This window comes from Neoarius graeffei, chromosome 3 (assembly GCF_027579695.1).
Source record: "Neoarius graeffei isolate fNeoGra1 chromosome 3, fNeoGra1.pri, whole genome shotgun sequence".
Lineage (NCBI taxonomy): Eukaryota > Metazoa > Chordata > Actinopteri > Siluriformes > Ariidae > Neoarius > Neoarius graeffei.
Window position 1 is genome coordinate 61,202,402 of NC_083571.1, and position 13,367 is coordinate 61,215,768.

The 13,367-nt window shown below is 41.3% G+C and overlaps 1 protein-coding gene across 1 annotated transcript in view; it reads left to right on the forward strand.

Annotated features, from left to right (window-relative positions):
• Nucleotides 1-1,795: 1,795 nt before the first annotated feature.
• LOC132882844 (ELAV-like protein 2) overlaps nt 1,796-13,367 on the forward strand; it is a 28,749-nt gene continuing 17,177 nt past the window's right edge. The window contains 2 exon segments of the mRNA XM_060915951.1: nt 1,796-1,867; nt 5,795-6,032. Coding sequence (XP_060771934.1) covers nt 1,796-1,867; nt 5,795-6,032 — 310 coding nt within the window.

The following is a 13,367-nucleotide window of genomic DNA, read 5'->3' on the forward strand; positions in this document are numbered from 1 at the left end:
AGTGAACTGATGCTTTAATTGTCCTGAAAGTTCATCTCATCTCATTATCTCTAGCCGCTTTATCCTTCTACAGGGTCGCAGGCAAGCTGGAGCCTATCCCAGCTGACTATGGACGAAAGGCGGGGTACACCCTGGACAAGTCGCCAGGTCATCACAGGGCTGACACATAGACACAGACAACCATTCACATTCACACCTACGCTCAATTTAGAGTCACCAGTTAACCTAACCTGCATGTCTTTGGACTGTGGGGGAAACCGGAGCACCCGGAGGAAACCCACGCGGACACGGGGAGAACATGCAAACTCCGCACAGAAAGGCCCTCGCCGGCCCCGGGGCTCGAACCCAGGACCTTCTTGCTGTGAGGCGACAGCGCTAACCACTACACCACTGTGCCGCCTTGTCCTGAAAGTTATTTATGATTTTGGTTGTCAAGGTCAATTCCAGGGTTCCATCACCTGAAGCAGGAGATTTAGTACATGCGCATGTAATGTGGTTAAAGTACCAGTGTGTATAAATTAGGGATGGCGAAAACTAAAAATCTTGACCGACCACCGAGCCTCATTAGCCGGTTAAAGTTGGTTAACCTATGAGTTTAAACAGGGATGCAAATGGCGTGCCTTTTGACCGATGCCGCGTTTTTCACGGCTGAATTGTGCAGATCCGATTTTTTTTTTTTTTTTTTTTTTTTTTTGGGGGGGGGGTGTTGGAGTGTCTGAATAATTTCATCAGAGTAAATTCTGTATTAAAATTACTAAAGCAAATGCCGTTACAGTCCATGAAACATAGGAAGTATGAGAAGAAAACAGTAAATCAAAGCTGTGCACGTTTGTGTGGAAGCTGCGCAAGTGTGCAGCTTTCTGATTTGCTGTTTTCTTCTCGTACTTCCTATGTTTCATGGACTGTAACGGCATTTGCTTATTTAGTAATTTTAATACAGAATTTACTCTGAAATTGTTCACACTCCAATGCCCCCCCCTAAAAAAAAAAAAATCAGATCTGCACAATTCAGCCGTGAAAAAGTCGGCATCTGCGCCTTTAGTTTGTGTGGAGAGATGTGATCTGCAGTAACATGCATTGTTGGCTACAGACTGAAACATGCTTTCAGAATGTACTGGCCAAGGCAGGACTAAACTTGATGTGCCTTCTAATAATTAAAAAATAATTTGTAAGCTAAAAAGCCTGTCTCTACACTTTTTTTTTCTTATGCCAAGTGGCAGCTGTGTTCAACTGGGGCGGGAGGGTGGGACATGACTGGGTGTTTTTGATTTTGTCAGCTGTCTTCAACTGGGGCGGGACATGACTGAATGGGTGTTTCGGATTTGTCAGCTGTCGTCCTTACACCGCATGGCATGTCCCAAGTGTTTACAACACAGAATTCCAGGTTCTCCGCTCCAAAATCGGCAGCTTCAAAACTGTTTTTTTTAAACAGACAAAAAAAAATTAACCGGTTGACGTTGATTTGGTCAACCACTGGTCAAACGGTCATCGGTTAACATCCCTAGTATAAATTGAGGTTGGATTGTGAAGGAGACTTGAGCATAATGTGACCTACACAGATTTTTACTACAAATAATGAATTTCTGAATATTTTGCATCTATTCTGTGTGATGTATGGAGTGGTGATTGGTGATAAACGGCTTAAATGTCTGCATGGCTTCCCCAGTTCCCCCCCAAAAAAACCCCCAATCCCCCTCTCCTACTTTCTGTAATGATGTGATCTGTTCTGACGTGTGTTTTTCTAACACGGTGTGCTCTGTGTCCACATTTTTGCAGACGGCATCTCCAAACTAACATGGCAGTCAGGCTGTGTGATGTGGCTTCTCTGCTTAGAAGTGGCTCGTGGGCGGCTGAGCCTTGGACTGGGGTCTGTGGGACTTTCTTCTTATTTACTCATTTTATTTATCTTGTATTTCCTCCCTCCCATGTCATTCCAGTCATGGCCAATTTCCTGTGGTGCTCCACATTACATCTCAAGTGGTTGAGTCATGGAAGGGAGGGTGAACAATCCTGGGTCATTGTCAAAAACTAAACTTGACTTTTTTTTTTTTTTTTAACTCGAGCTGTTCAGTTGTCATGTCTCTCAGATCTGTTCCTTTTCTGCTTAAGATTCGATTCAAATGATGTGCCCCCCCCCCCCCCCCCCCCCAAAAAAAAAAAAAAAGAGGGAAGTGATTGTAATATTTTGAGTAAGGCTTTTATTTTTTTTTTAGTAATTATGTAAGTGTTGTAAAGGCAAGGATTTAAAAAAAAAAAATGCTGAAATGCTGAACTACAGGAACAATAGTAGGCCAAACACTAAACTGTAGTTTAAACCTTGTGCTTTTATTTATCCTATTGGTCAAAATGTGAACTTGCCTGGTTAGTGTTCAAACCTATATGCATAAACAATGCAATTAAAACTTCAGGAAGCAAAGATGTGATAACATAATGGCAAATTCAAGTCAGGGAGTGCTTGGAAAGTCGAGCGGGTAAAGGTGGCGGTATGAAGGTTTGACATAAGGGAAGGTTTTAACTACATTGTCCTGTTCAGTTACATGTCAGATGGGCTCCTAGTTTTCTCCTCTTACATTATGAAAAAGGAAATGGTAAAATAAACTTGCTGCGAGTCCCTGCTTTTATTTAGTACTGTACAGAGACAGATTTCAGGTGTGAACTGTAACTCAAGCGAAATTTCTGTCCTGAAAACTTTGATTTTGGTGTAGCTTCTTGCAGTTCTAGTGTTTGTGTGAATTTGGAGTGTATTGAAATGGATTAAATGTTGAACAAGGTTGGTGGATTGGATGGAGGGGGGGTGGTTGTTGGTTGAATGGAGTTTTGCTGAAGGGTATTTTGAACATGAGCCTCTCAACCAAGGTCGATAGAGCAGTAGTCCTCCCTACTCTCCTGTAATGCGTTGGAGACCTGGACTGTTTACCAGAGACCTGCAGAGAAGCTTAACCACTTCCACCTCAGTTGCCTTTGCAAACTAATGAAGATAAAATGGCAGGACAAGATCCCAGACAAGTTCTGGAACAGTCAGGAATGATGAGAGAACTTGCAGTGCTTAGCATGACTCAGCTTTGCTGGGTTGGTCATCACTCTGCTGTCTGAGTGTCTCCCGAGGCGTATCCTGTATGGAGAATTGGCAACTGGAGCACCATCACATAGTGGCCAGAAAAAGAAAGATGCGCTCAAAGCCTCATTGAAAGACTTTGGCCTCGACCACGAGAACCGGGAGACCTTTGCTGAAAATTGCTCTGCATGGTGTACAACAGTATCCAAAGATGCATCCCTGTGGCAAAGTCAAAACACGCAACATGTAAAGCCTGAGCGAGCCGTACCACCTCTGCCCATGAGCATCTCTCACTGCCCCTGTACACTGTGTAAAGCTTGGCCTCATCAGCCACCTGAAAATGTGTTGATGGTGGATGTGTTGTCATTAGTAAAGCTGGTCATCTTCCCTCAGGAAGGGCGAATGTCATTTTGAACACGATCAATCGGCGTGTGTTCTAGGGTGTAGGAAAATGCGTGTATTGTGGAAGGATGTTTTTTGAAAGGTGGTTTTTGATCCTGATTGAAGTAGGGATGGGAATCGCCAGGGAGGCTGTCCAATACAATATCACAATACCTCCGTGCTGATTTGATTTTGGATTGTGATTTGTGTATCAGTCCTATAAATATCCCCAGTCAATACTGATTTTATCAACCTTTTTAAAAACCTTGAACCAAGGAAGTTATGCATCTAAAGCTTTATACTGTGAAAGCTCCCCCCCTCCTCGATGGCTGCCCAATTGAAATGAATACAAGTAATTAAATGTAGCTTACTCTTAGGCAGCTGGGCCATAGAAGGTTCACGCTGCACGCTACACGCTACACGTTCACGTGAAGAACCGGACCCTGGGCCATTAAACTTCATGCTTGGATGTTCACGTGTTGCGTCTGTTCGACTTTGACCGAGTAACCAACAATATGGACTCTTCGGATGATGACGATTGCCTCATTCTGCTTTTACTGAGACAGAGGAAGAGAAAAAGGAACAGAATTTGGAGCCGAGAACACTTCCTTCTGAGAGAAACCCGTGGTGAATTTCACCGAACATTCTATAATCTGCTTGACAATCCCGATGAAGAACTATTTTTCAATTATACCATTCAGTTATATTTTTTCTGAAGTTTTCCCCTGAAAGCATAGTTATCTCCCTAGACCCGTTCTGATTGGCTGGCGCGGCGGTGACCGCATGCATTGACTGGAATTTCCATCTTCACGCCTAGAAAAAAGTGTGCATGTTCATTTCATGCTTCACGCGTGAAGTGTGCAGCGTGCAGCATGCAACGTGAACGCCGTTCTATGGCCCAGAGCAAGTCATGCTACGTTTGTCCACTTTTCTTTACACGCGTGTAGTGTGCAGCGTGCAGCGTGAACCTTCTATGGCCCAGCTGCCTTAACATTATTTCCCCCTGCAAAAACCAAGGGCAGCTTTTAACTAGCAACTGCAACAGTATAAAATTAAAAGTAAAGTTTTAGTGCATGGCTCATATCCAACTCCCTTTTACCACTTAAGTCCTGAAAGCCAAAGTTCCTCCAAACATTTAATTTTTACACTGGAAGAGTAGCTCACACTTTCATCTGCCATAATTATTTCTAAACAGTTGGCAAATAATTTGGTCCTACCATGCTGGCTGCAGTGCTGCCAGTCAATGGTTGAGTGCGCCGCCTGTAGGATTATAGAGGAATGGCAACATTTCATGACCTGGAAACAAATGTATAAAATTAATTTAAAAAAAAATTCAGTGTGATGCCCAAATTACTGCACAAAAGAACTGTTGAACAACTGCTTTGCCCCATTTCTAGCTTGAAGGGTGTTGGAAGATGGCTCTTTATTGAAGTCAGTTTATTTGTATAGTGCTTGTAACGGACATTGTTGTAAAGCGGCTTTACAGAAAAATAGACTTTAAACATGCGCACTAATTTTATCCCTAATGAATAAGCCTGAGGTGGTGGTGGCAAGCGAAAACTCCCTGAAGGAAAAGGTTGTTGAGGCATGGCTGTTGGAGTTTATTTAAAGTGTTGTGAAGATGTAGTGCTAAAGTATACTGTACATGTGTTGGTGAGGTAAATGAGCTTTAATTGTATTTACTGTCTTTTCTGCTTGATGTTACTTGGTGCTAATGTTAATTTGATTAGGAAATGCTTTACTGCTCAGGTGCTTTGTGCTAGAGAGGTGTTTGTTAGTGTTAATTCTCCTGATGAATGGGTCTGGCTTCTTACTGAAGATAAAATAAGCTTTAATAGTGCACTGCTGTTCTGCAGAGGATCTCAATACTTTTGCATCCTAAACATCACCCCTACCTGTGTGTATCCAGTTAGCATCATTGACGGGCGCGTGTAGCTTCGGCTCATTACAGGAGGGAGAAATAAGGTTTGTGGGGGAGATGGAACACGTTTGCTCAAGATTTTGTGCATGTACATGGATGTGAACTTTCCTGTTTTGTGATAATGTGGTTTTCCTGGTTTCAGACTACTGATGGATCATATGCAGTTAAAGGGTAAATAGGATTTGACTAAATGACTTTCTGCATACATTATCCTCTTTAGGGTTAATCTTTCCAAAAAAATTAATTGCGTTTGTCTGAATTCAACTTTATGGAACATTTTCTTAACCCCTTTTTAGGCCATTTTAAAGGCACTCCAATTCTAGTCTCTGCTCGCACAGGCAGCACCTACAGGCAAAATGGCTCATGATGACATGTTTGCAAGATGGAAGGTAAAAGTTTCTTGACCATGTTTTCCGCTCCTTTTTTGGGTTCTTTAGCAGGTAATTGCTGCCATGGAAACGCAGCTCTCGAACGGGCCGACGTGTAACACGAGCAACGGTCCGAACCAGATGAACAGCTGCTCCTCACCGGTGGAGTCGAGCGGCATGGAAGACAGCAAGACCAACCTGATTGTGAACTACCTGCCCCAGAACATGACCCAGGAGGAACTCAAGAGCCTCTTCGGCAGCATTGGAGAGATTGAGTCCTGCAAACTCGTACGAGACAAAATCACAGGTGAGGGGTTTTCAGTCTCATTTTTTTTCCTCTAGCTTTGTGTTTATCCCCTGCTTGCTGAAAGGCCCAAAAGGGGATTGTCATGGCAATGTCTGTCTGTCCTGGGAAGGGTACTCCCCTGAAATCAGCTCCTAAATTTTTGGAGGAATTTCACAAAACTTGACAGGTTTCTTTGTCGGTAATGCGCATGTTGCAATTTTGTTCAATTCCGTCACATTTTACCAGATTACTGGTTAGACCTGTGGCATAGTTGCCAGTGGGGGATAGTATGCTTTCAGAGTACTGTTACTGTAAGAAATCATTCAGGAAGGATTTTGGAGTTTAAAAAGGCAGATCAAACATTGTCCTGGCCTCAGTTGATGCCAATACCCACCTCATTATGGATTTCTTTTAAGGTTTTTTTTAATTTATTTTTTTAAACTGAAGCATGTCAGTGAAGCACTTAAGTGAAACCCTTTGACACAAACCTCTTAGACTGTTAAAGTATAAATGTCGGTTCAAAAATCATGCAGGTCCAGCAAAAAACTGGTTTTTCAATTCCAACCGTTGCAATTTGTTCCAGGATCTGATATCTTCTCAATCCACCACTCACCACTTCCAATTTTGGGGATAAAATTGACACTAATGCTCGAAATCCAATTAAAAAAAAATACTTGATTATACACACACACACACACACACACACACAGTGTTTAGGAACGTGTTCTGCTGGAAAAGAGCATGGAAGTACAGAGACCTTGGAGTTGCAGCCTGGAAGATTCTGAAGGTTGTGACCAAAAAAGTATACAATACAGGTTACATACTCTGTATATGGAATGAGGTTCTGCAAACGATATAATTGAGCATTTAAATGATATTGGCTGGTGTTGAGTGGTATATCAGATATTCTGTTCAGCTAACATGATATTGAATGAGTCAAAGATGAGTAGCTGAATGGAATACATCTGATATAAAGCCGGCCAGTATTATACATGTTCCTTTCAGGTGTTCAGTGCATCGTTATGAACCTGGTGGCTGTTTGTTTACAAATTGTCATGGTTGCTCATTAGCATGGAAGTTTTGTCTGTGATGCGTCTTGACAACTGTATTCAACGCTCATTCTCCATTGAGTAGTGATGTAATACACGTAGGCTAAGTGATGTGCTAATATTGCATGCTGTTAAACCAAATGAATGAAACCTGCTAGAAAGGAATAGAAAGGGTTTTTTTTATATATTCCATTGAAGGTGTCCTGTATGTATAATCTTGGATGTTTTAAGTCTGACAGCTAGACAGTTAACAGAATCTTATTGTGAAACTTGGATACAAATTGAGTGTAGAATTATAAAGGAGCGGTTCCATATGGATCTACAACATGGATTTGACTTTCATCCAGGATGTTTTCATCCATTTTCTCTGCATCATACCTGAGGAACTGTTCATTTGGACACATGATTTCAATGATCAAAATGAAACTTGCAGGAGACTTGTGTGTGTGTCCCAAATAAGTGTGTAATCGTGTTTGGAAGTGCCATTGATGTTTGTCTAGCCTGAATGTCTCTTCTGAAGATTTCTGTGAATTTACATTGGTTAGATTACTGGTTTGTAAGGTGCTTGTTTTTTCTTTTTAAAGTCAGTCTTTTGGGGTCTGTTTCCCAATCAGTGAGTTCCCAATTGTGTCTTGGTCACAAACGCATCAGGGGAGGAAGTTGTTACTAAAACTGGCTGTTGCTCATCAGAGCTGCTGGTTATTGTGTTGTGGACGTGGGCATGCAGTGGGCTTTGTTTCTGAGTTACGAAATGGACATCCTACATGAAAGCTGTCATTACTGTGAAGCCTCACCTCAGTCACCACTGAGTACTGCAACTTTACAAACTGTACTACACCCTGGCCATGTTCACACTGCACACAACGGTGAACGTAGGCATTTTCACTATCACTTTGTTAGGGTACTCACCGGCCACTTTAGGAACGCCCATCCACCTGAACAACAGTTTTATACAGTCCTCTAATCTGCCAATCTCTTGACAGCAGCACGATGCATAAAATCATGCAGATAACAAATCAAGAGCTTCAGTTAATGTTCACTTCAAACATCAGAATGGGGAAAAATTGTGAATGTGATCTGTGACTTTCACTGTGGCATGGGTGTTGGTGCCAGATGGACTGGTTTGAGGATTTCAGAAACTGCTGATCATCTGGGGTTTTCACACAAGTGTCTCGAGTTTACACAGAATGGCACAAAAAACAAACAACCTTGAGTGAGGAACAGTTCTGTGAGTAGAAATGCCTTGTTGAGCAGTCAGAGGGAAAATGGCCAGATTTGGTTTAAGCCTTTTTATTTATTTATTTATTTATTTATTTATTTTTTTTGGGCCTTGAAGGATATTGTAACTCATAGCAACTCTTTACAACTGTGGTGAGCAGAAAAGCATCTTGGCATGCAACAGCAGAACATGTTGGGTTCCACTCCTGCAGCTAAGAGCAGCAATCTTGGAATGAAGAACAAGTTCCTATTAAAGTGGCCAAAGAATGTAGATTAAATGAATGTAGCCTGCAATTGGTTTCAGGCTACAAAACATTTATACTGTGTACAACTTTAATATCAAATTCATGTTTTCTAAATGAAGAAAAAAGGTACAGAAATACTTTGGATTAGATTCATCTTAACTGGTTTTTATTTAATGAGTAAAAATACTCAAACAGAAAGCAGTTGCACATTTTTTCTTTTTCAAATACAAGACCTTTTTTTTTTTTTAATAACTTGGTCCTGTAAACAATTACCAAGAGTCAATACCAGAGTAAGTCAAAGCTCTCGGCATGCTTTTCTCTTCATTCCTTTGCTTTATATTCTCAGCATCCAGCATTTATGAAATGGATTATTAAATCCCCCTTTAAAAAAAAATCAGCTTGGCTAGATTGGTTGTCTTAACTAAGCAAGTTTTTCTGCTTTTCTTCCTACTCTCACCTGTTTCTGGTTGAGAGTATGCCATGCATGTTGGCTGCTGCTTTTTTTTTTTTAAACTACTTTTGTGGGGTTTTTTTGAGTGATTTTTGTCCATTTGTGGTGTAGCTCTGGACCCAGTTTTGGCATCTGTTTCCTTCAGGCCTTGGTCCACTGTGGGTGATGCCAGTGTTCCTCGTTATGGACTGCAATGAGCTCGTTGCGCTTTTTAACATCAGGGTTGTCCAGCAGTCTGCGGCTGTGCTTTTGTACTTGGCGTGGTGTTCTGAGCAATGTTGCCCGGTGGCAGCTGTGCAGGTGGTGTGGGATTTTATCTTTCGGACTGTGGTCACTATGCCTTTGGAATTGCATCCTGACCCTCTCTTGGTGGACTCCCCCCTCCTTTCTTCCTCTTAATTGTAAAGTGACCTTGGGTGTGAGAGGTACTACATAAACTGAATTTTTATTTCTTCCTCTCCTCAGCAAGCATGGTTCTGGAACTTCCCTGCTAGCAAAGCAACTTGGCTCACTCCCTTTAAAGAGCCATTCAGTTGTTTAACATTACTGACTTTATTCGAGACACTTGTTTTTTTTAATTCTGCCCCCACACACTTTGACTCAGCATGCCATGGGCTCTGCAGCTCCTTGGCTCTGAGATGAATTAAATTAAGTGCAATTAGATTCTACAGTCTTCTGCAACGGTGAACACATCGATTCTAGCTTTCTCTATTGCTATCTAATGTCAAGTTCAGATGACTGTGATGTAGAATTAATTCAGTACCTGCTTCAGAGCACAAGCTCAGTTCAAAACGGTAACAAATGGTTGCACTGAAATTAGGCTAGCAAAAGTTAAGGATACTGCACATGCAAGAAAGGACAGAATTTCATCGTGCTTAATTGTCTTCTCCTTGGTTTTATGTGTCTGCTGTTAGACATTTATCAAGAGATCAACTCATTTGTTAACTTGTTTTTAAAAACTGCTTGCCACTTTTACAGTGAAAGTGATTGTGTTTACTATAATAATCAACCTTAACATAGTAAAACCAAGTCCCTTTCTATGTAAATGGTTCTGGGAATAGGCTCCCATTTGGTGTTTATGGTTTTTTGTTACACAACCTGATACTGGATATACGTTCTCCAATACCTGATCCGTAACCCACCTTTTTGAGCCATTATCGACCTCAGTGATGCCGTGTACTGGATAACTGTAAACCTTTTTAATTCCTGCACTCTAACTTGTAATTAATGTGGCTCAGTCGGTTGTTTTAAAAGCCAAGCACTTCGACTCATTGTAGTAAAGCAGGCTTGTATGAGTGAAATTCTGCGTCATCATAGTTCAGGGATGCTGAATCAAATCTGTTACAGATAAAGCCAAAAAGTGCACTAGTGTTTTAAATGTGATGTATTTAGCTGTTAAGCTTCTAATAAGCTTTGAACAGGTTATTACAAGTGCACTCCACAAAATAAAAATAAAGGACCTGGCAAAAAAAATTAATATTGAGTAAAAGATGACGGAATATAAATTTATTTTATTTATTTAGCTTTTGCCATAGGGATGTGTGTATGTGTGTGTGTGTGTGTGTATATATATATATATATATATATATATATATATATATATATATATATATATATATATATATATATATATATAATATATATAAAAAATGTGTATGTATATCATGGCATGGGAAACCACAACAGCTTGCGCCAATTACAGTGGCCCCATTGTACCGAATCTGCATGTCGGTTGATAAGAAAATACTAAAACAATTAAAAATGGAGTACCATACTGCTAAACTGAACTTGGTTGATCAGTGATGTTTTTACACATTGTATTAACACACTGAACACTGAGGCATCCTTGTCCATTGTGCAAGCCAAGTCAGTTCATCCTCAGCGCTTACATAATGACTACTTGTATGGGGCCCCCCTTTGAAGAGGTTTGAGTTTGTAAACGATTTGGAGAAACCGTTGTTTTTGGCGAATCCAAGATGGCGTAGCAGTAATGTTGAAATGGACCTTCTTGCATCCAGGATTTTTTTTTTTTTTAAGTAACTTGTAGCTTGTCTTTTGGCAGTGTCCACCAGCTAACTGCTTTTTGCTCACAGGCTAGTGGGGTGTATGCGCAGTACCAGTAAAATGTGTACACATTCATAAGCTTTTCTGTGTTTAGATTTCCTACATTGACAGTTTTGCAGAACAATACTGAAAACATAACGTATGGAATTGTAGTCAAGTGTTTTTCTTCAAAGTAGCCACTGTTTACCTTGACGCTTTGCGCACTTGGTATCATCTTAACCAGCTTCATGAGGTAGTCACCTGGAATGCTTTTTAATTAACATGTATGCCTCACTTCAGACCTAAATGATAAACAGTAAATCGCCCTGTTCCAAACTGTAGTAATCTATATTGCGTCAAGAACTGCTCGACTAAGTAAAGAGAAAGGACATCCATTACTTTGCCATGAAGTGACGTAATGAATACACGGTGAATTGGGTGTCCAAACTTTGACTGGTACTGTGCAGATCAACCAAGAGGAGTGACCACTCATTGTGTGTGTTTTTTTTTTTTTTTTTTTTTTTTTTAAACTTAAGGTCTGTTGTACCATCTCCAGCCACATGGAGTTTTCTGATAACGCTGTGGTGATGGCACATGTCCACAAGTGTACCGAGAGGACTGAGTGACTTGCAGTTTAGAATAAGAAACTACAATCGTGTCTCTTCCCTCTCTGCTGCCCATCAGTGATGCAACTGTGGAAACCGTGAAAGTTTCTTGGTGTCCATCATAGCACCTCCTTAGACCAGAAGCCCAGCAGTGCTTCTATTCTGAGGAGCACAAAGTGCCTTTGTTCTACATGATCATGATTGGCCTCGTCCTGAGAGTTGGTACTGTGTGTATTTAAAAAAAAAAATCCCTTAGAGCAGGTGGTGAAATCAGCTGATCAATAAAGCTTGCCTTGTCTTGAGACACCACTGTTGTGTAAACACCCCTGCCGGTCATAGACTCTTAATGCCCCGACCAAGTCTTTGTTCCCCAGAATCCATCACTTGATTTATACTTCATCACTGTCGGTACTTCAGAAGGCAGTATTATCTTCTGGACTCCATTCTTATAGGTATTATGGCTGATTTTTATTTCTACAACGCTTGACTGTAGTTCAGGTTCTGTACACTGTTGTGATTTATGGCTCCTCAGTTTGAACACAGTTACCATTGCACTTTTTGGCTTTGTAGTCCTTTGTGCCTTGTTCCTGTGTTTGAACATTGTCCTGGAGAATTTGCTTTTTTCCTTCTGCTCCAGGTATCTTTCTGGCTCCAATGACAAAGATCTACTTGTGTACCTTTATTTAGCCCTGACCTCTGTCACTGCAGAGATGGAATCTTTCATTTCTCTCCTTCCCTCCTAGCTCAGCTCCTTGGTTTCCTCGTTAAAGCACACTTCTGTTAGATCTCCTGCAGTAGCACACTAAACGGGGAGCCAATTATAGCGAAAGCAGATGCTTAGAGCCACACTCTTGGGGACGAATGAATATTCCACCAGTCTAATTGGCACTTTGCTGGTTGGTTTTGGTGAGTGAAAGATGCATATTTATCCCCTCCCCCAAAACGGACCTCATGTGCCCCCCCCCCCCAAGCTATGGGGAAGACGCTATGGTGGTAAATTCATCTTGTTGGCTATCAAAGGACATTTGCAATTTTTGATGATGTTGCGATTTGTTAAATGACATGCAGGATCAGTCCTTTTATTTCAATTAAAGCCTCTAGCAGCATTGAATAATAAGAGGCCCAAACTTGTTCCAGCATGACTGTGCCCCTGTGCACAAAGCAAGCTCCATGAAGACATGGCTTGCAAAGGTTGGACTGGAAGAACTGTCCTCAACTCAACCTCACTGAACACCTTTGGGATGAGCTGGAACACTGACTGCACTCCGGAGGGCCTCACAATCGGTGCCTGACCTCACTAAACTTCTTGAGGCTGAATGAACACATTCCATAGCCACTCCAAGTTTTCCCAGAAGAGTGGGACTTGGTCAGGAATGGGATGTTTGCTCACAAGGTATGAGTGTGATGGTCAGATGTCTTCAAACTTGTGGCCTTGGTGTATCTGCTGCACGTATGCCGTGTTGGAGTATTTTGTACAGATTTCTAAAGCATGTTTGCAGAAAGTGATGTAGTTTGGGTGTGCATGCGTACTTGAATATCCAGTCTGATGTGCAAGCATTCAAATACCATCAAAACTGGTTGAGTGTGTTCTGCCTTGTGTCCAGGGGATTTTCATAGAATACGATTCTTGGATGTCCATGAAGAAAACTCCTCATTTGGAGTTAAGTGGTGCATGTTGGATTTACCAAGTCTTGGATTTAAGTGGTGATCCATGTCTGCATATTTCGATTTAAACAAAATATGCT